Consider the following 26,153-nt stretch of genomic DNA (forward strand, 5'->3'; position numbering starts at 1 on the left):
ATTTTTAGGTAAGCTCCTACTGCGATGTGGTAGCTAAGAATGTGCATTCTCTGAAGGCACAGTCAGGAAAAATCACACAGAAACACAGAGAAGGCTTTTTCACATACACTATTACTGTGATTTGTGTGTATGTGTGTGGCTCTAGTGCCCACTTCAACAAATTTTACAAGGCTGAAACAAACCCCTTTGCAGCCTCAGGAGGAACTGCAGCCTGGAAAGTCGATTTCTATTTTAATAGACTAAAATGGCTCAGGCTATTTCACAAGCTCAAGAGGAGCATAAGAAGATTAGCCTTTGGCATTCAGCATGAAGGTGGGATTTGCAAAGGTCCTAGTAGGTCAATGGGAGTGGGATGAGTAATTCCTGAGAACAGTTACCCTTTAAATCACTGTCAGCCACTGCCTCAGTTCCCAGAGCTGTCATTATTATCCTTCCCGCATTGGATACATCACTGTGCATCCAGTTCATATCTGAAAATAAAAGACATAATCATTAATCCTTACTGAATCTGCTTTCATATCCTTCTTCAGGCATCCACTTCTGGATACTGAGCTAGCTGGAACACTGCTCTGATCTAATGCAGTCTCTTGTATACCAACTCCTGCTTTTTTGATATGCCTATTTAGAACATACAAATCAGATTTCTGAAGATATTTAGTCACCTAAATAGCAGGATTGACTCATAAATATCTTTTAAGATATAACTCAAAATTCCTTGGGCCCTGAACTGACCCAAAGACTGACTCAAATGTGCATGCTTAGGGCTTAAACTACACCTGGAAGCCTAAAAGATTTGTAAAGAATATATTCAATGTATTGAAAATCTAAACACCTAAGAGCGTATATTGACTATGGAAAGATCTCCTCAGCTAGACCCTTCACTGCAGAAGTTGAAGGAATTACTCAAGATCAGTATAACAAGCATAAATCAGCACGTTATGCCTTATATTATGTAGTAGTGAGAAGTCAGTCACTTAAAATCAGCTACCATACATTAAGCTGTAAAATACTTTACATTAAAATGCAATGATGCTAGCAGTGCTGTTTTACAAATGCATCTACCTTTATCACACACACACTTTTCAGTGTCTAGTATGAATAGTGTTCTCCACGGCCAGGCAGGCACAAGTAGACCTGTCTATGTGTCAGTGATATAACACGTTGTAAGTGGGTAGGCAAACCCACATAAGCAAGCCTTAGTTACATATCGACTGGTTTGCATCCGCCACGCACAGCTCTGTTCACAGAAGTGGAATTATGAGTCAGACGGAAGATTACAGTCATGTAGACGTCTGTGCACAATGAGTCTTACAGAGTACATAGGCTTTATTTGCCTAATTAGCTTGCTCTTATTCAATGTTTTCCATGCTGCGTTGGTAGAATATCAGCATAACATTTTTGGCACAAGAACCGTGCTGCAGTGGTAACCAGACAATCCTAAACTGCCCAACAGTTCTAATACTAGATACCTGAATTGAAGCAGGGTGAAGCTATTCTCACAGTCGGGCACGTAGAGAATCAGTTTGAGAGAGCCTCTGAAATCATCTGACATGAGGAACAAAGTTTCCGTTTCAGCTTTTCCTTGCACAAGGACTTTCACAGTCTCCTTAGCACTCATTTGCCTAGTCTCACCCCTTTCGTGAGATAGAAGTCTTTGATGCCGTTGCTCTCCTGTCAATTTTGATAAAGAGCAGGCAACACGATCTTACAGGTGAGGGAACGCACGATCAGCAGTAATCATACAAGGGTGGCTTCTGCAGGAAACCTGGCTTAGAAAACAAATCCAAGATTAATTCACACTGGAGTCTGATGCTGGAGGTTCTAAAGGTTCATGCTGGGTTTCTTGGGTATTATATGCAATAAGCAAAACCAGGAGGAAAGGAATAGCGTTTTACAAATTTTCCCTTATTTTTTTTCTCTAACGTAAGTAGTCTGAATCTCCCCTAACCCATTTTAGATCAGAATAACAACTCCAGTGGAGACACCCTTGAATCAATAAACTTGATTAATTAGCATAAAAAAAACATCGCTTGGATCACCGTATATGTCTCCAACTGAACATACTAATGTTTCAACACATCACTCCCAAAAACAAAACCTCAAATATCGGTTAAGAACATAATTTAAACAATTACCACTTAATCTATGAGAAATCATCAAATGATGTTTCGAGTCAAAAGGACTGAAACTCACGTCATTCAGTATTTTCATTAGTGATCTGGAAGGAAGCATAACAACCCTGCTGACAAAATATACAGATAGTATGAGTACTAGGTGAGTGCAAAATATATATAAGGTTAGGGCTGTCAGCAGAGAGAGTTTTAGATCCCAACAGAACCTAAACCACCCCCAAAAGTTTGTATTTTCACATATATGTATACCTGTTTTCAAATGTTGAGTGATACTTTCAAGAAGGAATACAGACCACATCAACAGGGAGGACGACTGTATCTTGGAGAGCAGTGACTCAGAGGAGTAGTTGTTGCGCACAGACAACGCACGAGCTCCCGAATTTTATGCTGTGGCAAAAAGGCTAGCCTGATCTTAGGAGGCAAAACAGAAGAGTAATAAGTAGTAGCAGACAGGCGACCTCACCAGTGCATATGGCAAACCTAACATCGAATACAGAAGAAACTAAAAACGTAGCGAGAGTTTTTAGAATCATTCAAGGGTTGAGGAAAACACATTCCATGGAGACCCAAACAACGTGGTCTGTATTCGCTTAGCTTGATTACTGACTATAAATAGCCTTCCTGCGGGGAGAGGGAAGGGGCGACAGGTATTAGACTGCTCTTTTCTCTGCTACAAGAGCCAACGGAAGGACCCTGACACTAAACAGAATTAAAGGTGAAATGAACACTGGGAATAGTAACCTACTCCCAGGGTTAGAGACAGAAGTACGCTTTCAAATCAAATCTGCATGCTGTTTCGGAAGATTTCCAGTTTTAATCAAACAAAACAATTCAGCACAAAACAGATATTTGCTCTACTGTTGTTGTTGTTTCAGCACAAAACAGATATTTGCTCTACTGTTGTTGTTGTTATATAACAATAGAGCAAAGGTGCACAAGGCAAGCTAGGTAGTTCCTTCCAGTTTTAAACTCTTTGAAGATATACAACATACGCCATCTTCGAGCTCAGAAACTCGAGATTAAAATGGCTCAGAAGTGGGCCCTTTCATGAGAGGCCCACTGAAGGAAAACTAAAAGAAGGACTTATACCCCCGCCTTTTCCATTGAATTGAAACAACTCAAGTTTAACCTGAAACATCTAGGAATCGAAATTCAAGTATGATTACAGAGCATGGCCTCTTTTACTACTGCTGCTTACCTGCCAGAGTGATCTGCTATGATTCGTCCACGAAGGAGAGCCAACGCGCCTAAATGAGCTAGAACAATAGAACCAGTGAAGCTATGTGAGCTGACTTTGTGTGTACATATACGTATATGTGTGTGCATATACATATATCTATTATACATAAATATATATATGAATAGTACCAACAGAGCAAATTTTCTGTGTTAAGAAGCAAAGTTTTATTATTTATTTTATTAACTATCCAGGCACGGATAATCTACCACTTCCCTGGTGAAACGAACCGAGTCAAAATACATTTGCATCAGCTCACTTAGGGCGTTTCTTTACAGAGGCATCAGCTTATTAGCTCTATTCTACGCAGAAGCTTCATAAAAATTAAGATTACCGCACAATTAATCTCTGTTTCTCACTCAGAACCTCTCCTGTGCTTCTGCATGTAACTGATCCCCCCCTAACACTCAAGGCACCTTGTTGTCTTATTCTAGATGTTAGTAATGAGTACAACGAGGGCACAGGAGAGATGCTCTCCTCATTTTAAATTATTCCTTCCTGGTATTAGAGGCCTGTCTTGGAGCTTCCCAGCCTCTGCGATGTGTGCACAGGGCATGTCCTTTGATAGAAAGCTCCTCAAAAAGGATACCAAAAAAACAACGTTTGAACAACTGGCTCAGTCCTGGCACACGATTTTCTAGTACCTTGTGGAGTCGGAACAAAAACAGTTTCCTTGTTCCAGCCCAGGCTGCCAAAGATAACGGCAGTTAGATACCGTAGGAGGCTTATGGGTGCAGTTCTGAAGGACGGAAATGGCTTTTGCAATTATCAGCAACCACTGAATCTAAGGTGTAGAAAGCCTCTAAAACGGGAAGAGTATTCTTGCCCAAGAAGCATTCTAAGAACTAGACTAGAAACACCAGAAGACAGTTCTGCCAGTCTTTAATTCTTTGTTGGACGGTGGTACAGCCTCCAAGGCGAGGGGAACATATCACTATCCAGTCCATACGTGGGCGAGAGGTAGGGAACATGGCTTTGAGTCGCTTTTGCTAGGGAGAGAAATGAACCTACGCAATCACGCTGCCGTAACCACTGCATCGTACTACGAAAAAAAAGCAGAGCAGCTCTTCCAGCTGCATTTTAGAAAGAGAATGAACATCATAATTCTCTGAGAAGCACAGTCCTGCCAGCGTGTCGGGAGTCTTCTGAGCATGCCTATGGCATCAGCTCCCACAGGGGACGCGGCAAACAGGAATAACTAGCATGCCCCACCTGTGGTGGGTGATAAGAAACAACACTGAAAACTTCTAATAATTTTTTGCAGGGGCGCGTGAGAAGAGGCATCAGTCAACAAGTCTCGTGCAGGAATCATTTTATCCTTTGGTGGGAGGAGAGAAGAGAGGTGCCGAGTTGCAGTCCTGCCACACAGAGCAGGACGCCAGTAGAAAAGGGAGTTGTTCTTTCCATTTCTAAATTCCTTCAGTCATCTTCCATCCAAACCGTCTTATCTAATTACCTCCCTCAGTCTAGAGCCTGAGCGATTAACAAAAGCAAAGACACATACTTAGGAGAGGGAATGCAACTACTTATACCTCCCTTCATAATGAAATAAACTTTGCTCAGCCAAGCTTAGCCTTATCTCCCCAGAGTTTCACGCTCCTTTTTCATCTGTGTGGTTTATTTGCTGCAGCTTCATTGACATTATTAATCCGTACAAATAGCCACCAAGCCAGCATCCTTGAAATCTTTCAGAGAACTTAAGAGAAGAAAGTTTGGAGTCTGATTAATCATGAGGAGATAGAAATATTCACCAGTTGAAGGCAAGAGAGAGATTGATGGAAATGCACTTAGAAAAGTATTAAGGGAAGCAATGATTTAAAAAAAAAAAAAAGATCAACAAAGAGATCGAGGGAAAAGCAGAGAAGTCAAAGGGAAATACAAGAGTTGGGTAATAGGAAACGAAAGAAAGTGGAATAGAAGGGACAACAGATTTACAACGTTCTTCCTCCTTTTACTATAGCAAATTATACTTACAATTGCCTAAACAGTATGTCATGTAGGTAAAGGATTTGATGATGGAGGCGGGAAGACAGGCTCAGTGTCCATTACCAATTTGAGAGAGAAGCTGCTTGTGAGAAATGACCTTGCTTAGTCAATTGGGAGAAGAGATAATGGAAATTTAAGAGACTTAAGAGTTGGAGCGGAAAGAGAAGGAATATAAGCTCTCTCCACACATCACTTTTAAAGAGTCCTTCTGGAATATTTTGCTCTGGTCACTTTAAAAGTGGAGAGACTTCCAGACACATGACCTGAATCGTCACCCTTCTAACAGTTTTTGCACATTTTTGTTTACTCTCATCTGTAAGATTTCTGGAAAGGCACATCCAGGAGACTGGCTTTGGTTTGATTTTTCTTCAAAACCATATTTTACTAGAGGTTAGGCTTTTGATTATGTTTCTTCTCAAAGGCCTCTGGTTTCTTTGAAGTTATGACCATTCAGAAAAGCAATGCCCGGAAACATATTTTTGTTATGAAAGTTTTCCTCATGCAATTCTGATTTTGGAAAGAAAGTAGCCTTAATTCAAACATGAAAGTCTTTATAGGGCTCTTTATAGGAAGGTCATTTCTTCAAAAAGGCAAGTGCTTACAAATAGCATCTGTGCAGTGATTATGTATAGATGAGCTTCATAGTTCAGTCTTCTACCTCCAAGGATAGTCTCCAGCTACCGAGGCACTAGCTTTAGGAGATGGCTGCTATGCTAAAATAGTTATTAATACAGAGACAGGAAGCATAGAGAATAAAGACACACCTTTGGGTTCTTCTGCACCTATGTACAACAGATATTTAAGAGAAACTGAACTGCTATTTCTGTAACAAAGCCTTACCAGCCTATAAAAGCCATTTATAAATGCCTCTCCAAAATGCCTCAAGATGCATCATCCCGGCTAGTACAGCTGCCAGAATGGTCAGTTAGAAGCACCGAAATTTCTAATGCCAATGGTATCCTGGAACGGCACATCTGTAGCTCCTTCACTGAACAGAGCAAAGCCTGAAACATGGGATTTCCAAGGAAGAAAACCCGAGACTATCACAATCTGCTCAGGAGAAAGGTACATCCAGGCACTGCACTGAAAGCACTTCACCTCCTACTCAGGCTTTTTAGGGTCTCTCACTCCCTACTCACACACATAAACCTTCTCGTTTCAGTCTCCCTGATCTTCATGCACCTCAAAACATGAGGTTAGTGGTAACGCTTCCTAATTCACTTACTGCCAAACATAGCTAACGCTCAGTTTACCTCTCACGAAATCCCTTGGTCCTGTTGCTCTCAAGCTAAAGCGCTACGGTAAAATCTTCCAGTCCAGACAATCTTTTTCTCCAGGGAAAGGGCAAGAAAAACAACTTATTTCTAAACCACTCTCCTCTCTTTAGCTGCTTGTTGCAATCTGGCTACAGTCTTTTATAATCCCGTTGATTGAGCTGACGAGATATCTCAGGTGCGTGTAGCTTGGGCATCGTTTCCCTTTGCCTTTTCCCTGCTTTGGGGGGGGGGGGGGGGGGAGGGGGGAAGAAGCTCACTCAGCACAGGACAGGCTGAGTAACTGTGAATTTAAAATGACACAAAATGATTGTATTAAGGCAGAGGAACTTTGGGAACGCAAATACAACTGGGTATACAAGCCAAACGATATCAACTTCCCATTTATTTCGATTGGAACAAAGCATTGAATTAAGCTCCAAGAAGCTGGGCATAGGATTGCTGCATTAATAGAAGCTGCATCATTCTACATAATACACTTTATTTAAATGAGCAGAACCCGATTCCTAACAATTGACAATGATTGTGCCACATTTCTTTTGCTGTGCTGTTCTTACATAACTGTACATATCGTTCTAACTCACCTTGGTTTTAGGAACACAGAACTATTCTAGGTACTAGTTAGAGGGGATTTTCAAGTGACATTCAAAGCAAATTTTGAATAATGGTACTTTTTAATCAAAATCATCTTCAGTAATATCTATCAGCCTCAATGACAGCTGATTATTAGGAAATCACTGGAACAATGTTATTTGTAGCTCCACAGACACACATAAATTATAAGTAAAGGGAATAAATGGAGATAGTCTTCAAAAACAAAAGAAAAAATAAAAAGTCCAGACTTCTACTTTGTGTGCTGAGATATTTAACTGAGGGGGGGGGGGGGGGCTGATATTATTTGTTGCCTAGAAGAACACTTGTTGTCCGTAGCTTGTAATGCATATAAAGTTGTTCATCAATGGATTGCAGCTGGATCAATTTATTTGTCTGTGGGGATATTTCACTCTAGGATGTTTCACCTTCTCCTCCTCGAGTGGTTTGTCCACTGAAGGTTGGGGGCACAGAGTTCTGGATGTGAATGCCACAGGAGGAGAACTACTCTTCTTCCACGTGGTCTTCACTCTTCTGAACAAATTTTCTGATTTATTTAGCGTAACAGCCTACCTTCATGGATTTAGGTCAGTTAGGTGAAAACAGTACAGTACAGGTATTGCCAATACAGCTCAACCTTCTTATAATGGACTATGTCATCTGCGGGTCATACAAGAAAATGCTCTCACTGAATCATCATTCATTTGCAAAAATCAGCAAGGTTAATCAGAGGTCATAAATTCTTTCTAAAACAGGTATTTGTCTTTTAATCTACAATCTACATAAAGAGGCACCACCATATCTTCTTGAAAATCAACCCATCCCTTCCGAAGATTAAAGCACCCATTACTTCAGTCTTGCAATCAGGCACATTGCATCAGGCACGCTGACTGAACACAGAAAGAAAAAGGGTAAAGAAAAGAGCACAAAACAGGTGGAAAACCACCTCGTTCATCTACATGAGACAGGAAAAAATGGGATTGGTCCCAGAACACAGTTAAAAGAGCTGAAGGCTTAAAGACAAAAAGATGATGGAGCTGTTTTCACCAGTGTTATGCCAAGTGCTATGTCCGGTTTGGCATCTGTAACGTTGGTGTAGCAAACGATAAGACACCAGGAAATCCAGTAAGGCTAATACTCAAATAGATCGCACAGTACATGCCCTCTTGGGGTGTGTTTTGAAGGCACATCATGCAACAGAGAAAGACCAGCAATGTACTGGCTGATGCGTGTCTATGGATACACAGCCCACTGGCTTCTGCTGGTTGAAAGGTTAAATTCGTTTAAACAGTACCCTAAACCCTAACGCTTCTACAACTGAATTAAATTTGTCTTCAGCTCAGATTAGGAGCACCTTACGGTCCATGGGCCAAAAGTCCCAAATTCTCTCCACTTAACAAACCATTCATTTGTACAGAGGTTCAAATAGAACTAAGCTGCAGGTAGCCACAGATGGATTACCCTTTTGCTTCTTTAGGAACCCATACAGGAATCCTGAGTATGGGCTTTCCATGTTTCTGTCTCTCCTGACTATCAGTAATTGGTTCAATAGCAGTCAGAACTATGGCACTGCGGAAACAGCTGGCAGAGACTCCAAGGGAAATTACAAATCTGCAAGTAACCCAGAGGCCTTCACCGTAAAAGAGATGCACAGGGTAGCTTTCCCACAGAACATGGCATGGCTGTCACATCCACTTGCCTGGGGAGGGGAGTAACCTGCATTTTCCAGGTTCCCTACCTCAGCTAGGGTCTCTTCCAGTTTGGTCTCTTTTTCTCATACTTATTTCTACAGAACTCTTGTCTGCATCTTCTCCCCCTCATCCACATATATACATTTGGGGGAACATACATGTTTCCCCACTCCCTCTTGGTTTGGGCACTTCTATTGCCATTGTTAACTGCATATAGATATTTGAAAATGTAGCACCTACACAATTTCTTCTTATTGCCTCTACGTTTCAAAAACTCCCCTGTTCTCTAATCTCACACTGTCTCAGCTTTCTTAGCTCATTCACAATGACAGCCATCTCACAAAAACCTATGTTAGATAAGAGATTTTCCTCCTATATGCTCAGTAAATGAAATATCAGCAGACAGAAAGGTATCTGTTCCCAGCCTCAAAGCCGCTTCCAGCTTGATAGAGCCTCCTCTGTTCTACTTTTCGTTGTAGCTCAGCACCAGAGAAGAGGAACGAAAGAAGCATGAGAAGAATTAAGAACACATCTTAAAAAAAAAAAAAAAAAAAAAAAGTCATATTAATCACTTTCATCACTGGAATTAAGCTGGGGCATCTCCCCACCTCTGGCTTAGCCAGTTCTCTCTCCTCTGTGAGGTATCTTCTTGGCAATGACCACAGGAGGCAACAAGGGTGGGGAATTCCTCTGTAAGGATCCACTGCTTTTTATTTATGTAGATAAGCATCAAGCCAGAGTTCCCCTGAATCTTTCAGAGAGCTGCCAGGACATAAAGAGAGAAGCATATTTCCTTAGAAACAAAATAATGAGATATTGGGGGTGAGGGGGAGATTAAATTCTAGGGAATATAGACCCATGGGGAGAAGTCCTATCTTTGGATTGAGCTAAGGAGATCCTCAGATACCAGGTGATTTAGACTACAGCTCCTTGGAAAGACAAAGGAGGAACAAATCCCTGGGCCTACACAAAACAGACTGGACGGCTAAAGCAAACAACTCAAGTACAACCACATGACTTTTCAAGGGAATAAGAAATGTCCATGGGAGGGGAGAGAAGAAAGAAGAAAAAAGAAAGAACAACTGAAAGTTGAGGCTTGTCTCTATGAAAACACCTCTTTCCCTAGAGCATACTCAGAGGGAAAGGCACCAGACCTAATATCCCACTGACAGAGAGCAGAGGTGATGAAGAGGAGCTCTCCATTAGGTCATTCATACTGACACCTTCTGCTTGCTGATACTGAAACCAGTACTAAGGCTGAACAGTTTCCCAGCCCCTTCCCGTAGTCATCTATGCTATCTACAGCCATTCACAGAACTCATCTGTGAATCCAGCTGGCTGCCTCTCCCCTTCCAATGTCCATTGCTTGTTCACTCTGTAATACAGGACAACCCTTCACCTAGGGAACGCTGTGGCTTGATACATACTGCACAATGTCTGCAAGGGCGGTGAGCAACGTTTTGCACTGGTACTCAATGCCATGTTTGGCGCACAGGGACTTCACCAGAGGGGCCACCTTCCAGTAGTTGTGTCGAGGCATTGTGGGAAAAAGGCTGTGGAAAAAGAATAAGGTGGTATCAATGGCATCAGTTATCACCCCGCAGAATTCCTGCCCCTCTTCTGTGCCTAAACCTAGACATGTCTCAACCTCCCCTTGTGATTATAGCCATCAGTGCTGTGTAACGGTCCCTTCCACCTCGCTTCACTCAACACTGGTACTAACCAGGAGGCTGCGTAACTCTCACTCACTCCCGTGTCATGCTACTCACATCTGAAGTGGTATTGGTGCTCACCAGCGCTCCAGAAAGCTTCCGCCCCATCACTTGGGGTTCCCACTCCATTCCCATACAAAAAGCACACAGTTTCCCCCCTTTGTCTTTGTATTAGCTGATAGAGAGATGGGGACCTTGGAGGCTCTTCAGGCCTAGAGTAACTAGCACTCCTTGAAATTCCCTTGCATCCCTGTCCCGTCCTTCAACTCACTGGTGTTCGATTTGGAAGTTCAGGTGTCCACTAAACCAGTCATTGAATAGGGAGTGCTGAACATTGCAGGTTGCCTGGAGCTGAGGGAAAAAAAACAGATAGCATTCAAGTGTTGTTCTAGGAATGCCCCTTCCCTTGCATTTGTTGGACACGATGGCAAACAAGTACCCATTCCTTATCACCACGTGCCTTCTGATTGAATACATCAGCTCCAAGAGTTATAGGACCCAGTCAACACAAGAAGGCCATGCTGCAATATACAGTCATTAGCGATACGGTTTAGGAGAACAAATCTGACTTCCCCAGTAAGACATGTCATAACAACCATGAGAGTCTTTCCTCTGTGCAGATCCCCTCATACCTCTCACTTAAAAAGCTGAACAATGTCTTCAGAAGCAAAATAAGAGAAAGCACAAAAGAGAGCACAAGAGAGATGTATCCTTCACGCATGGGAAGACCTCTACCTGAAGAGCATTGCAGCATCTCCAGTTCTTTTCCTTGAGGCACTTTTGTTCAGCATTTGAAGCTTCCATCTCACTCCTGCACCTGCTTTCTTTGCACTAGTCAGTCATTTCACAAAGTGAGGACAAGTTGCTTATGTTTTCCTCTCTCAACTCCCAACACTTCTGTGATCACCCGTCTTGGGCATTATGTACCCTGATCTACAACTCCTCCCATTCAGGGCATCAGCTCTTTGGAAAGAGGAGGGTCTTACCTGGGTGGAGAACCAGTCCATGTTCTTATCATAATCGATGTGCATCGGGATGTGACTCATTTGTGTAACCCAGACAAACCAGTTACTCTCTATGAACCTGTGCATACAAACACACACAAAACCATCACTGCCTTATGCCACAACAAGTCAGTACAAAACACACACCCAAGCTAGTTGTCACTTGATAAAACGAGTGCCAGGAACCCCAAACGTTTGGCCAGCAGATCAGGCTTACACAGACCTTCTACATTCCACACAGACACTTTTTACCTTCTAAAGACACATTTCCGACAGAGAACAACCTCTCTCTTGCCAAAAGGCATAATGGGACAGAAGAACAGGGAGTAGATGGGAAGGATAAACAGAAGGCTGTGGAAGAGTTGACATGAAGGATCAATGAGAAATAGGTAGAGGAACTGGAGGAAAAATAATTTAAACGATACCTGACTAACAGAAAAAGCCCCAGGATACCTTTCACCTCCAGTAAGAGAAAGTAGGTGAGAAAGAATCGGATGTAGAAAGTCAGCATCCAGGCCAGGTCCTGTAATGAAGGGAACAAATAAAACTCAGTCAAGAAGAATTAGTGGCTCCCAAATTTACAGTCCTCTCTACGTGGACTCCCTCTAAAACCTCCCATAGTATCTTCCATTGATAGATTTTCCTCCCCAGCCCCATCACATGCAATCTGAAACAAAGCCACTCCCCAGCCATCGCTGTGCACTCGAGTTATCTTCTTGTGTTTTATGAGCCCACCATAGGTCAAACACTAGAGAGGACATACTCTGAAGCACCACATTTTGTCTGATTCTAAAGAGAAAGCAAGCAGTGCAGAAAGCAGAAAGCTAGCCAATGAAAGGGATAAAGAGCTCTAATTCATGTCCATCTCACTCTCTTTGCTCCTCTCTATATTTCTTGTGGTCTCTTATTTTCTTCATGATCATTTTCTCCCAGCTATCCCTATCACCAGACAAGGATAGAACAGCTTAAGTGACTGGTTTCCAACCCTTCCACGTCTCAAAGAAGAGATATCTCTTTTGTGCATTCCTCCTGAAGTCTCTGGAAACCACACTATTCCTCAAGATTCTGTATTTTCCCCAAGCAAACTCTCTTCCTAACAACTCCGCAAGTCCACTACATCCACTCCATTTCCCTTTGTTCCACTGCACATTGAACTGCTGGAGGGGTTGGCTATAGGCTACCAAGAGAGGCCCAAGACCACAAAGGGGCAATGAAAGAGCTATCTCATGGCAGGTAGATGGGGCAAGGCTTGCTACAAGGGAGAGCAGGCTTTTGCAAGATGAGAATCTGCAGCTACAAATCTCCGCGTTTCTCCCAATAATGCTTCATTTCCTGCACTGATACAGATCCATAAATCTAGGAGAAGTCACCAGTGGCAAAAGGGAGCTGACTTACCACCCATTGTTTCCGCTGCACCACAAAGTAGAATATGTACCACTGGAAGTAAAGCGGCACCAGAGCTGGGGGACCAACTAGAGTGGAAAAAGAGATTGTAGAGACATTAATCTGGCCCCTTTAAAGTGAGCTAAACTGGAAGAGGAAGTTGAGCAAATGCTGTTCATAGAACCACGCAAGGGTAGGGTTACTCACTGATGAAGAAGTACTTGTGCTGGTGGTTATAAGGCATGAATTTCTTCTTCTTTACACCAAGCTGTTAAAATAAGCAAATTACTCAGGCCACAAAGAAAGCTAAAGACCTGCACATTCACCCGCTACTTACTCTGTCAAAGAAATGCATATTTGGACACCTCCTAACCTTTGAAAGGGATGTCCTATCAAATCATGCCAGCATCCATCATGCCATTGGCTTCATCATCCCCTGGAACTTCCCTCTGCGACTTCTATGATAATTTTCCTAAGGAGAGTCTCCTTACTCTGCCTTGGATGCACTATACCCTGGGTAGTCCCTTGCAGCACAAATAATATCAAAGTGCACTGGAAGCTTTTCTCCTACAGAAGGCGCAAAGCCTCGTTGCCAAAGGCATATCATTTATTACTCCTATGCCAATGCTACTAAGAGGCTGAAGAGCTGGGTGAAAGCCACAAACATCAGAGGACACACAGTGATATCTAGTAGATGTATACAAGGCCTACACATGACCATCCACTTGCATGACCAATTTCCTCTGGGCTATCGGGATTAACTCATACCAGTCAGCAGGCCATGAACGTCAACACCTCCCCAGGGTTCGGACCAAAGGCGTGCAGCCCACCCAAACCGCAATACTGGAGTTTGTGCGACAGGAAGGTTTTGCCGCTCTCTACAAAAGCTTCTCATAGCCAGTCTATAGCTGGCACTAGCTAGACCTTGTTTTCATGGATCAGGGGTCCTACGAAGAGGTCTGTCCTCATGCCACCAAGAGAGAAGTCAAGTAAAAAAATGTCACCTGCAACTTCTTTTCCTCATCCTGTTATCCGCCTTCATTTTCCTCTTCTTTCTGATTCCCTTCTCTAGCTTGTCTGCCTTGCTCCTCCATTACTTATAAAGTGTTGATTTTTCTTGTTTACTCATTAGCTTAATTTTAAGTCTGTTAACACATATTTATATCCATTCTATGCTGCCTGTCTGAAATTGTAATTCTGAGCTTAGGGTTTTCATTTTTAGTCATCTTTTTGTGTTGAAAGTGAGGCAGGTCCCTGACCAAATCTGGGGTCATTAGTCTCCCAGCTCTCTAAAACCTTCTGAATCCTAACGCTGTAACCTCCGCAGACCTCACTAGGACTCACCTCCACAGAAAGTGTTTTTCCCAAAGCAAAAAATAAGGGGTGCATGTTAATGTCAGGGTCCTTCTGGAAGCAGTTGGGTTTAGCGTGGTGTTGGAAGTGGAGGTGATTCCACCAGCTGGCTGGTGCTCCCTGCAAGAACGGATGAGAACAGAGTGACAACAAGAAGTTAGGTCTCATGCCTTTAGCCCTCCCTCCTTAGCAGTTCCATTGCTTTCCCTTCCTTCTTATGCTGAGACTGTTTGGGACTGCAAAGTCGCCCTTGCTAGTCTCTGGCAGCCACTCTCAGCACTTCACGCTCACCTTCAGATGGCCGATCACAAACTTGTGAAGCCAGTGGTTCCATTTGGGCTTGCTAAAGACTGAAAGGTGTCCAAAATCATGCTGGAGCCAGCCAGCCTGGACCTAGAAGGGGGGGAAAAAAAACACTGGGAAAAAAAGACAACTCAGGAGACTTTGCATCTGAAAAGGTGTCCCTCCTCTCTACACTCACCGTTCCCACTCTCCCCATAACATACCCCCAGCTAGTGAGAGCACATTCTGCTGTTGCAGAGAATTATTTCCACTACTAATATCCAATCCAAAAACTTATCTTTAACTAAGTCATACGAATGAAATCCAAACTCAGTCTAATGACTGTTAGTCCCAGAGAGTTGTTTTCCCAGGGAAGGAAAAAAAAAAATGGAAAAAAAGATCAGGGAGCTAAGAAACAGAGCATTTATTCTTTTACTAACTGAGCTGAAATCAGCAACAAAGTATCCTTTAAGGAGCAGCTTGCTTCCTCGGAGTACTTGTAATTCCAGGGGGATTGCAGGAGAAATAGCTGGGGCTTTCAGAGCTGCTGTGTCCTCTGGGCTAAGTCACTGCACGTTCCCATGGGAACACGAGGGCCTGGCTAGTGCATAGCGCCTTAGAGCTCTGCCCCAAGAGATCTCAGAAGCGTAGCCTGGTTTTCAGTATGTGAAGAAGGCTGAGAGTAAAGAGGGCTTGGACGGATGATGGGAAGCAACGACCAGTTTTGAGCCCGCTTTACCAGAAAGCACGTCATGGTACTGTAATTTTGCCCCTTCAGCGGAGCCCAGGGAGGAGCAGAATTATGAGGAGCCCAAAAGGATCGACATTTCTTCCACGTTTAGGGTAATATGAACCTAAATCTCAAAGGACTGGCTTTTGGCATTTCCCAGGATTGTTTTTACCACTTGCAATGCCTAGCTGCTCACCTGGACAGTGCCTAGAAGTACTGCAGAGAAGAGGAAAGGCACCATGGATGATCCAAAATACCAGATGGTGAGCCAGGCAGCAACATCCAGCAGCAGGATGTGACAGAGATGCAGCATGAAAAACGCGCAGTTGGGGTTGAGAAGCCCCATCTTCTCAACAGTTGTACGGAGTTCTCGGAAATCTTCTACCAGCCTCTTCTGTGGGGAGACCCAAAGCTGTACATTTGCTGGTCTGAAAACACCCCAGGAGCCCCTGAGAAGCTCACGTTCCCCTCTAAAGGAATTACTGTAGCAATAGGGAAAAACGGAAGGTCGTTTAGAGAGGCAAATTCGCAGTAGCTATATTATGAACCCTGAGGAGGCAAATAACTTGATGACACTGAAGAGTTTCTTAATAGCTGATTGCATTCACCCTCTCGACTCCCACCCACAGGTGATGGCTGCTGCAGGAAAGTAAATCCTTTGCCAGTCTGATTTACCCTTTCACACCTGTGATTCTGGACAGACTCTCTACTGTGCCTTGGTCCCACACTAAACGGGGAGAGCTGAAAAACAGAAGGTAGCTAAGAGGCCCTAAAAACACAAACTAGTAAAGACACAAAGGCAAGGAAAAGCTTCAGACTGACGAGGTGATTCCATGACATTTATCATTTTACATAAAGAAAATTCTGGCTGCCGCTAAGGAAAGCGAGTAGCACAATTTCAACCCAAATAACCAAGTTTTTAAAGGCACTTACATTCTTGCTGGGCTCAAAGCTGGGTTGATCTGGTGCTAGTTCTCCAATCAATAGCGGACTCATATACTTTCTGACCAGTGCCTTGTCAAGATGAAATGCTATGAAAGGATCCTGAAATACAGATATAGAATCAGGATGAGAAAAACAACACTTTGGGGTGGCGGCAAAGAAAGATATTTCATGGTATCCTGGACTCAGCAGGAAGCAATCCAGCGAGTGGAGCTGGATGGACCTTTCTTTTTTTTTTTTTTTTTTGGCCACAGATCTTACTGCTTTCTTCACATCATAAAATATTATTTGAAGTTGAATTCTCTATATCATTTTCTAGCTGGAGGCTGTTATGTTATGGTGGGCTGGGCGCCCACCAAGAAACGTGGGCTCACCCCCCTCTTCTGAATCTGAAATTTTTCATTTTCTGTTGAACCCCAAGATATACCATCTCAAACTCACTTTCTCCTGTCTCTAGTTCCTCTTAAGCTTCCGTCTTATCTGTCCTCAGCCCAGTCCTTCTCAGGCCCCGTACCCTGAAACGGGAGTCAGACTAGGAAGGCAGACAAAATGGTAGCACAAACACTGAACCAGCTAGCTGAATGGGTCAAATAATGGGGTGAGAAGGAAATAGGTCACGGGAGCTCACCCACGCCAGCCTCTCAAGAGCCCCAGGTTGTTGCAAAGGTGTCTTCTTGTCCACCTCATCCTTCCACATCTTCCCAGCTCAGCTCTGCTTTCTTGCTAGCTGCCTCCCGTTCTCTATCTGCTTCCACTCCACCATCCTGAAGAGTCCCCTAATTACATCTCGTTTCCTCTTTGTGGTTCAAGAGCTCCCAGCTAGTGAAATCGGTTACTTCCACCAACTAAATGAAATGTCAGTCTCCAAGGCAACCAGGCAGCCAGGTACTACATGTATTTGTAACCAGTAGGGATTATCACTGTATTTAGATTCTATCTCACTGCCGAGACCAGCTTCCCTGAGCACACAGGGCAATTTGGCATCTAATTCCCGTTTATCTCCTTTGGCTTCTTTCTCTGCTGGCAACCTTTGCATATGCTTTACAATCTCCCTCAGCTTAAGGGTGCTTTTTGTTTTTTTTCTTTCCTGAGCCCAGAGCTGCCACTGCACCAGATCAGCAAGTTCCCTGCACGAGGTGCTGTTCAGCCGTGTAACTACCGGCTCATCTTTACAAGCTTTTCCAATGAACTGCCCCTTTAAAAGCTCTCCGGTCAAGAACCGGGTTTAAAAAACAGCTGATCCAGCCAGCTCGGGGTTCAGTCCCATTCGTACTCCAGCAGATCTAGCATCGTCTCCGCTCAGAGCTATCTGAATACAGGAGGGAAGAGGAGAGAGGGATTTACATTTGCGTCTTCTCACTGGAAGAGGAGAAAAAAAAAGAAAACACGAAAAAGCGGGAGGAGAATGTGGGCAGAGCATCGGAGGATGGTACCACAAGTTTAGACCAATCATTACAATAGCAGCTGAAAAATCTGGCAGTGCAATCTCAACGGGAGGTTGAGGGACTTCCTGCTGCGCCTTCTAGAAAATCCAGCGCTGTAGCAGTGCTCAGCAAGCACGGAGGAAGGGTGCTCTTTCTTTACCTTCTGTCCTTCTGCTTTTTCAGGAGCCTGATTCTTTTCCTTTCCTGAGCAAAACTATTCAAAACGAAAGCTGGAATTTACTTGTCTCGGGTTCCCAAGAGGTCGGCAGTTCAGTTCTACCCCAAACAGCGGCACAGATCCTAACGCCTGAAGGATGCAGCCGGTTACGATCCAACCATCTATCTGCGTTCGCTCCTACGTACCAGCGGTCCCTAGGACCAACGCATTTCTGATCAAACAGTGGCGACGGGGCTTACAAAAAGCATGGGCTTATCAGACCTCACAAAGGATGCGTACGTACGTGTGTTATCTCAGGCTTTCCTCTATACGCACGTTACGAGCTAAAGGAAAGCACCAGGTCTCAACTTCCATCCTTTTTCTGGCCCGTGACTAGCATCAAAAGGGACAACGTTAAATTGAAATGTAGTCCCTCAAAACACCCTGGAGTTTCAAACTGCATGCCTGCCCTCGAGTCCAAGTACTAAATTTGGAAAAACGTAAGCTTTCCCTATTATGAGAAACCCAAGCAGCCACAGGAAGGGAACCACCAGTACTCTTTGCTCCTGCTCGCAATTCTAACACCGTTTACTGAAGTTTGTAACAGCAGCAGGCGTATTCAGACAGGACTGGTTGTGGTTTTTTAAAGATCAAAACGCGGCTATAACAATACTTCACACTAGTATCATCTCTTAGAAACGTTCTGCAGGAACGTTTAAAGTTAGAGGAAGATGGTTGCGGCCATATACTGGCCAATAACAATTGTATCCGCGCGCATGCTGGCGTAACTATGTACGCAGCAGGTATCTGTGTTCAGATCTGGCCAGAGACCAGTTCCGACTGGGCGCGTACAAGATGTGAGTATTCGCACTCGCTGCACGCGTGCAAAGATGCTTGCTTTTCCCCGGATCTGTGAGCCATTACGCACGCCGCATCAGCACACGTTTCGAGTTACTCCTTCCAAGATTTCACTTGCTCCTCAAAGCAATCAGCCCGGGACAGAGTCCCAGAACTAACTTGCATCCGGGGACACTTTGTCTCCGAATATAACTTCCCTCCACACACACACCCCTCCTCTCCCCCCCCCCCCACCTTTTCGATCCTGAACCTCCGCATGCAGTGGGCAGCGGGCAGGAACACACACACACACGCACGCACGCACCACCACCACCACCCCCCCTCCCGCCGCGCGCCCCTCACCGTGGCGTCCTGCCCGGCGTAGTGGCTGATGACCCGGGCGCCTCCCGGGTGCCGCCGGCAGAAGCGGCTGATGTCGTACACCTTCCTGTCGATCACCAGCCAGCGCTCCTGCGGCTCCGGCCCCCGGCCCGTGTGCAGCCCGATCTCCGCCCAGGTGAAGCGCCGCGGCCCGCAGTCGCCCATGGCCCGCTGCTGCTGCCGCCGCCGCCGCCGCTGCTGCTGCTGCCGCCGCGGCTCGGTGCTCATCGACCGACAGCCCCCTCCTTGAGAACCGTTCCGCTAGCTCGCCTCTCATTGGCTCTGTGAGGCGGCAGGCCCCGCCTCCGCTAGAACCCGCCGCGCCCATTGGGCGCCGCTCGCCCGGCCCCCGCCCCGTCGGGCCGGGGAGGCGCCCGCTGCCGGAGGCGGCGCGCCCGCGGCCCGCTGCCCCGCTCGCCCCCACGGCGCTCTCTTAAAGCACGCCGGGACGTGGGGAGGTTTAAACGCGCGGAGTCAGCGTGCGCCCGGCGCGGACAATCCGCAGCCTCGCGGTTGGACTTTGGGAATCGGCCGCAGCAGGCGGCCGCCGGCCTCGCGTCTTCCCGCCGCGCCGCGCGGGGCCTGCGAGGTTTCGACGCCGCAGGCGCCAGCCCCGCAGCGCGCGAGGGCAGCTAGCCGGGGACGCCCTGCGGGCCTCAGCTTTCGGGTCGGCTTCGTCTGCCTTGCTCAAAAAGTAGTTCGGAGCCAAGGCGGTTAGGCGGTTGCCATCCCCCAAGGGGTCAATACGGGTGCCAGGGCTATTTAACGCCAAATGGGAGAGACGCACCTTGATCAGGTTGGCAGATTATATCACATTGGGGAAGCGGCTCATCCACTGGAGGGCAGCAAATGGTGCTCAGTCAGAGAGTCCTCAGCAAGCTGGAGGACCAGGCCAGCAAGGACATGAAGAAGCTCAAAAAGCGCAAAAGCAAAATCCTGCCCTGGGGAGGTGAGAAAACTGGCTTAGAGAGATGACCACAGTGTTTGAAGACAGCATAGAGAAAGTTCAAAATAGCAAGCAGCCGGTCCTAAAGTAACCTCCTAGTTGAGCAGGACAGAGGGTAAGTTGTCAGCGTCACGTGCCGGGGGTGCCTGGAAAATGATATAATTCACCCAGACGGCAGGCACCCAAGCATCTTCCTTTTTTGGCCAGTTTTACAACCCGTAAAAGGGGTTCCCCTCCCAGGAAATCTTTCCCTCTCTTATCGCCATCCGGCCTCCTCCTTCAGCTTCCCCATGGCTACATTTGGCTGCTGCTGCCTAGCCATGCAGCCAAAAGGAGGCAAGGGAAGGATAGCCCATAATATGCCTGTTTGATAGAAGAGTGAATTACGCTAAACCAAAGGGACAGATCCACCTGTGCGGGACTTTGTCCGCACAAATTAGGAACGTACGTTAAAATGCCTTTCTCCACATTCAGCTCTCACCTGGCCTGGAGAATTGGAGCTGCGAGAGCAGTTAGCTGGGGTTTTTTCTAGCAACAAAGTCTTTTCTCTGAACTCTCACCACCGATTCCAAATTTCCTCGCTTCGTTTTTTGTTCATGCCTTCGAATCTGACCTACTTAGAGCAATTCAGGAGAAAGTAACCATAGAAACAAACAATCACTAGACTGCATCCCTTCTTCTGAGCATCACCCAGTCACTACATCAGTTCTTTCTAGTGTGGTATAGTACGCCTGCAAAACACTGAATCAGACATCTTTTTTTTTTTTTCCCTTCCCTTTATCCAAAACTAATGCCTGAAGTAAGGCATCTCATACATATTTGCACTGCCATCCATGAAGGAAAAGGTTCTCTCCTGATCTCTACAACAACAACAAAATCAAAAGTTGCTTTGTATGTTGACTGCAGATCATCTCGCAAACAACCATAAAAGGTATTAATGAATAATATTTAACATCTTCTTTTTAAATTTAATCATTATATTCAAATTGGTGCAGTAATTATTTCTATAGGCTGATTATCCATTGTGCAAAAAAAAAAAAAATTGTCCTATACCTAAGTGATATTTCCAAATTGATTTTTCATCATGAACCCAGCGGGGGAGACTGGTATAAAAAAAAAATTAAAAAAAAAAAAAACTAACTTTCTTCCTACGCAAGTTAAACCTTTGAATACTTGCTTTAAGGGATTTTTAACACTAGTCAGCACCACTGAGCCTGAAAAACTCTGCACTTCTTTGTGGCCCCTCTCATTTCAGCAGGACTACAAGCTAAAAGGGGTGTTAACACCTCAGTGACCCGACTTTTCAACAGACGTTGTATAACGTACCTGGGGAATAGGCTCAAAGTTTCTTCTGGTATAAAATCTGTGACTTCAGGTTTTTTCACCTCGGTGATGATTCAGCCCAAGGAGGCTACTTGAATCATCGAGCTTGAAGCAGTGAAAGGTTTAGTGTCCTGCTAGATATTACAGGCTACATTACAAGCTGCTATTTGTCAATAGCGGCTGGTTCTCCTGCACTTGCCATACTCAGGATCTCAATGGGCCTCACATAGGCAAGAATGAGGTCTTTGTAATAAAGGCTGCAGGGGAAAAACAGCTGCCATTATACACTCACTAGCATCCTGCATCCAGCTGTGACTATTTGCATTAAGAGAGAGTCAATCCTTGTTGAAAAGCAATTAACTACGTAAAACCAGACCTGACCACTCTGCTCTTCCAGCAGCTTTACTTCTTTTCAGTCCTCTGGCTCGTTGTTTTACCTCCACTACTCCCATTTCCGTTTCTCCTTGTTCTGGCTGCGCCTCAGCTTCACCAGCCCAAGCTCTCCAGGATCGCTGAGGGGAGGAAGGAGGTGGTCTTTGTCTCACTCCTCGGATCTGGCTGCCGCTGGGTGTTAACAGCCTAGAGGCCTGAGGATCACCAGAAGCTGGAGGAGAAAAAATAAAAACTCCTTACATCACTCCCGTGATTTGGCCGCGACCAAATTTCGGATATCGAAGCAACCTGTGTGGCAAGGGACTACTAAACATTGCCGAGGGTGGCGACCAAACCAGTAATAAGGAGAAATAGAAGAGATGGATTGAAAGCCTTGCAACCTTTTGTCTTACCAGCTCATAGCAGGGAAAAAAAAAAAAACAGTTAGAATAACAGACAGACTGGTGGGGACTGAACCCATGGAAAATAGGAGATTTTGAAGGGAAAGTCGCCAATACTGAAAAACAGTTTGAAATAGCAAAGTGTAACAAGAAGCATCTGTTCTCGTCTTTTGCTCAGCCTGAGAAAAGATTAAGATGCAAGGCACACGGGCGTGCAGCAAGGAGGCCAAGAACGGGATCAAGGAGTTAAGGGAGAATACACGAGGATCAAGAGCTGAAGAGCAGAACAGAATGAAAAGCTGAAAACGTACCGGATACGGGCTGCAGCCAACGCAATTAAAACAGCTACTCTACTGAAGTGAATGCAGGAGGAAACCATCAACTTCAGCATCACAGCCCTCCTAGGGAAGGGCTTTAAACTCTCACAATACACTGTAATACCACTCCTCCCTCAGCCTTAGGATTCACAGGAGCATTGGGAGGGTGAGCATAAACATCAGAAAAAGGGGTAGGAACTAGAAAGGTTGCCTTTATCATTGTCACCTCTAGCATTATTGGGAGTGAGCTGCAATAACTGAATAATTTGGACTGGAACTGTCAGTATTGTACCTGGTTTAATTATAACCATTTGTTTGGAGAGCTAACACTTCAGTTATACTAACAATAAATTCTTGGTTTTGCATATAAGGTGTGTTTCTTCAGCCCACATAAACTGCACGGAGCGTTTGGTCTAGTACTCTACCGAAAAACTGACTGTTAAAACGTAGAAGTAGCAGTTGTACAAGGCAGAGGGAAAGAATGAATATATTGCAGCGTGGACGACTGGATGCAGACAGTGATTTGGGAGGAGTTTACTTCTTGCCAGAAAAAGCAACCAGGAATCAGTCTGTGTAAGGATAAAGGAGAAGAGATAAAAATAGGCAACGTTTCTGTCCTCCGCGACTTAAGTTAAATTGAAGCCTGAGAGTAGTGACTGAGGGCGTTAAGGCAGTGATTTTAGAGGTGTTCACATTTCAAAGCAAAATTGGAGGAAAGGGAGAATGAGAGAAGCTACTGATGCCAGCTGCTGGTAACAGGAGGACATAAGGAAGATGGACATTTCCTTAGAAAGCACTACAAATGAGGCTGTACTGAGCAAAGGCAATGTTAAGAACGGGGTCCATCTCCCTCTTTCTCTCCCAATCCCTGTCCTGACCGATACTTGCAACGTCCGCCGTTTCCTTGAATAAATAAGGTAAATGTGGTTATGTAGTCTGCTTCCCTGGCATCCAAGGCCATTTTGCACCCTGACCCTGCTAATCCCACATCCAAGACCCACTGTGGAATGTGAAATTCTTGCCAGCAACGGCAGCACAATGGGAGTTTCTGTGTTTTTTTGTTTGTTTGGCTTGTAAAGTTAGTCAGCTCTCAGCCAGCGTCCCATGACTAGAAAAAGTGTCGCCAAATCTCTTCAGAATGGCAGAATATGTCAGAGGATAATGTCGCGGACACCTTTGATATAATTTTGTCTTCATTTTAAAGAACGTTAAAATACGTCAACTCCGTGACCCTTTATTAGCCAACTCTAGTAGTGCATGGTCATGAGCTACATAAGGGACCAGAGGAAGCAAAATGACCAGTACTATACAGAATATCTGAAAAATTTATATTGAAAACTAAATTCTTCAATTGGCATTTTTCCGATTCCAGATGCATTCCAATGCCATGGAAATATAAAGAAGATTCAACCGTGATTCTAAGACAATCATATCAATCACATTCCTTTCTGGAGATTTTAAAAGTCAGAGGACCTTTAATGACCTATATGATAAGAAACAGAAACTCATCCATTTAATCACCATAGTAAGTAACATTTGATTAAAACAGGTGCTGCAGAAAAGCATGTAGCCTTGACTCAAACATAATGCACTAGCACTCTTAGTATATATTCTGCTTTATTGCCTAAAGTTTGCCTGATCTCGACTTGAAAACACTAGTTTTTGTTTTACAGGTCTCTGCTAGGCTAAAAATGACTGATTCCAGGTCAAAATGGAATGATGACTGATTCCAAATGTAACCACGTCATTTCCTGATTTTTATTTTCCCTTTTTAGAGTGTAAAAAGAATGGCAGGTAGACTCAGAACACATTGTGCAACAACGGAAATCTTCGTTGGTCCTCGCACAACTGCACTTTAATGTTGCAATATTCCATACCACGTTTCATCCACAAGTCTTTACGCGTCTGTAACTAAATATCCAGGTTAACAAACACGTTTACACACAAAAAAAGTCTCGTACAGCATGGAATCTCAAGGACTTAGATGTCAATAAAATGGTTCTGCTAGGACCGATGGTGAAACGCAGCAGGGCTCCAAAGGCGGTAAGAGACTGTTAAATGTGGTATGAAACTATATCCCTCCTCTCTAGTTATTTATGAACTTCATATTTTAGCGCCAAAAACCTCGGTCATGGCACCATTTTACAAGGTGCAGTATGAATACCTGTTCTTAAAGAACTTCTAATCAAAGTTCAAGAGAAGAGCTAACATATGGGTATTTGCTGGCTGCCGGGAGAACAGAAGGCGATGATAAGACAATAGCAGTGATAAATATTAGCAGTGACATTTAAATTCTGAACTGGGATCACTCTCACTAAGAAACACTGTTCTTAACAAGCTAAACTTCTTGCGGGCTTCCTGTTGCCGTAAGAACAAGAGGTGGAGTAGCTTAAGATGCCTAAGTCATTTTGTGAATGGCAAGCAGTTTTCCCAAACCACTTTCCAGATGGAAAGGAGGTTGAGAGATTTTATTACAGCCTGGGAATTTCATTTTTAATTCAAAATTTACATTCAGTGTGACTGCAGACCAAGGGGTCCAGAGGGAGAGAAAAACCATCAATGTGCTAAATTTCTTTATGTACACATACATTTTACATTCAGGAGGGGGAAAGTCTTTTTCCCTCCACTTGGAAAAGGCAAACGGAGTTCTCTTTGGGTATACAAAGAATTATGAAATGTTCGAAGATGGTGCAGTTTCTCCTTCTTCTGCAGGGCCATTGCAGCCCATTGGCACCGATTACTATTTTTGTTTTCTTTTGGGCAGCGAAACTCCACCCAGAGAGCCCAAGCCAAACATCCAGTCTTCATAAGTGAAATTATAGATATAAGTGAAATTATAGGTTCTTACCTCTAGGAAAACTACCACTCATCGCTTCAGTGCCTTGGGTGTCTTCCTGCTTGACTCAGCCTCCTAGTCCTCTGATGCAGAACTGCCCATACCCCGCTTCGTTGTCCATCTGTTCCACGCAGTGACAGTGAAGCACGTTTTCCTCCTCAACGCCATTAACCGATTCTTTCTCAAGCAGTAGAAATTCATTTCAGGTGGGAGGCAGGAAGAGCTTGTGCCTGCACCTAAGGGATGGAGACGCTTATTTCTGTCGTTAAAGTGATGCTGCAAAGATGTACCAGCCTAACCGCTTGGTTCCCTCACCTGCAGCTCCAGCATGTCCCCTGTCCCCAAGCCCGCTCAGGACGTCCTTCGAGCTGTTTCCCACTGCATTTGAATGCGTTATTCACCCATCTCGGCCCACGTTCAGCGCTCCTCAACCTTTCCCTCTAATGAAAGGGCAGGAACAGCCTAGTGCCCCTTTAGCAAATACAAAATTGTGGCAGCGGGTAATATTTGGCTTACGTTTCACAACAAGACTTTAGGAAAACGTTGAAAGCTCTTCCTCAATTTGAACTCTTTCTGGAAACGCGCACTGATGCTGTTCCTTCTCTCTCTGGAGCCCTTGGTCTTGCAGCCACACGGAACATACCACGAACAGGGCAAAGTCATATTATCAGTAAACAGACATAAGCACCAGAGAACACAAGTCCACTTAAAAGTCTACCTGGCCTGCCAGAATGTGTAGGCGCCACAACTGCGAGCCAGAAATAATTAGCTCTTCTCTCTCTCTCATTTGCACCCCAATGAAAAAACCTAACAACAAAAAAAAAAGTTTATAGGCTTTTCAA

At 44.6% G+C, this 26,153-nt stretch overlaps 2 protein-coding genes across 3 annotated transcripts in view; both read right to left on the bottom strand.

Moving 5' to 3' along the window:
- LOC104139318 (acyl-CoA (8-3)-desaturase) overlaps nt 1–6,915 on the bottom strand; it is a 40,750-nt gene extending 33,835 nt beyond the window's left edge. The window contains exons 1-4 of the mRNA XM_068944433.1: nt 3,331–6,915; nt 2,382–2,543; nt 1,470–1,769; nt 378–470 (exon numbers count right to left, since the gene is read on the bottom strand). The gene's annotated coding sequence lies outside the window, so the exon portion shown is untranslated. The remainder of the gene's footprint in view (nt 1–377; nt 471–1,469; nt 1,770–2,381; nt 2,544–3,330) is intronic.
- Nucleotides 6,916–6,994: 79 nt separating this feature from the next.
- FADS1 (fatty acid desaturase 1) lies at nt 6,995–25,917 on the bottom strand. 2 transcript variants are annotated; one of them, XM_068944429.1, is made up of 17 exons: nt 25,828–25,917; nt 25,324–25,547; nt 21,823–21,989; nt 20,544–20,675; nt 19,904–20,057; nt 19,099–19,361; nt 16,309–16,419; nt 15,572–15,769; nt 14,655–14,756; nt 14,355–14,483; nt 13,218–13,278; nt 13,023–13,099; nt 12,053–12,150; nt 11,610–11,706; nt 10,895–10,974; nt 10,339–10,464; nt 6,995–9,673 (listed from the first exon to the last, which is right to left on the bottom strand). In XM_068944429.1, exons 6-17 carry the CDS (start codon nt 19,342–19,344, stop codon nt 9,622–9,624), a joined length of 1,377 nt encoding a protein of 458 aa, XP_068800530.1. In that variant the 5' UTR covers nt 19,345–19,361; nt 19,904–20,057; nt 20,544–20,675; nt 21,823–21,989; nt 25,324–25,547; nt 25,828–25,917; the 3' UTR covers nt 6,995–9,621. The 2 variants fall into 2 exon arrangements, with proteins under 2 accessions (XP_068800530.1, XP_068800532.1); XM_068944431.1 differs by lacking the exons at nt 19,904–20,057; nt 20,544–20,675; nt 21,823–21,989; nt 25,324–25,547; nt 25,828–25,917 and having other exon boundaries at nt 19,099–19,400.
- Nucleotides 25,918–26,153: the final 236 nt, after the last annotated feature.

The sequence above is a fragment of the Struthio camelus genome, chromosome 5, assembly GCF_040807025.1.
Source record: "Struthio camelus isolate bStrCam1 chromosome 5, bStrCam1.hap1, whole genome shotgun sequence".
NCBI classification, from domain to species: Eukaryota; Metazoa; Chordata; class Aves; order Struthioniformes; family Struthionidae; genus Struthio; species Struthio camelus.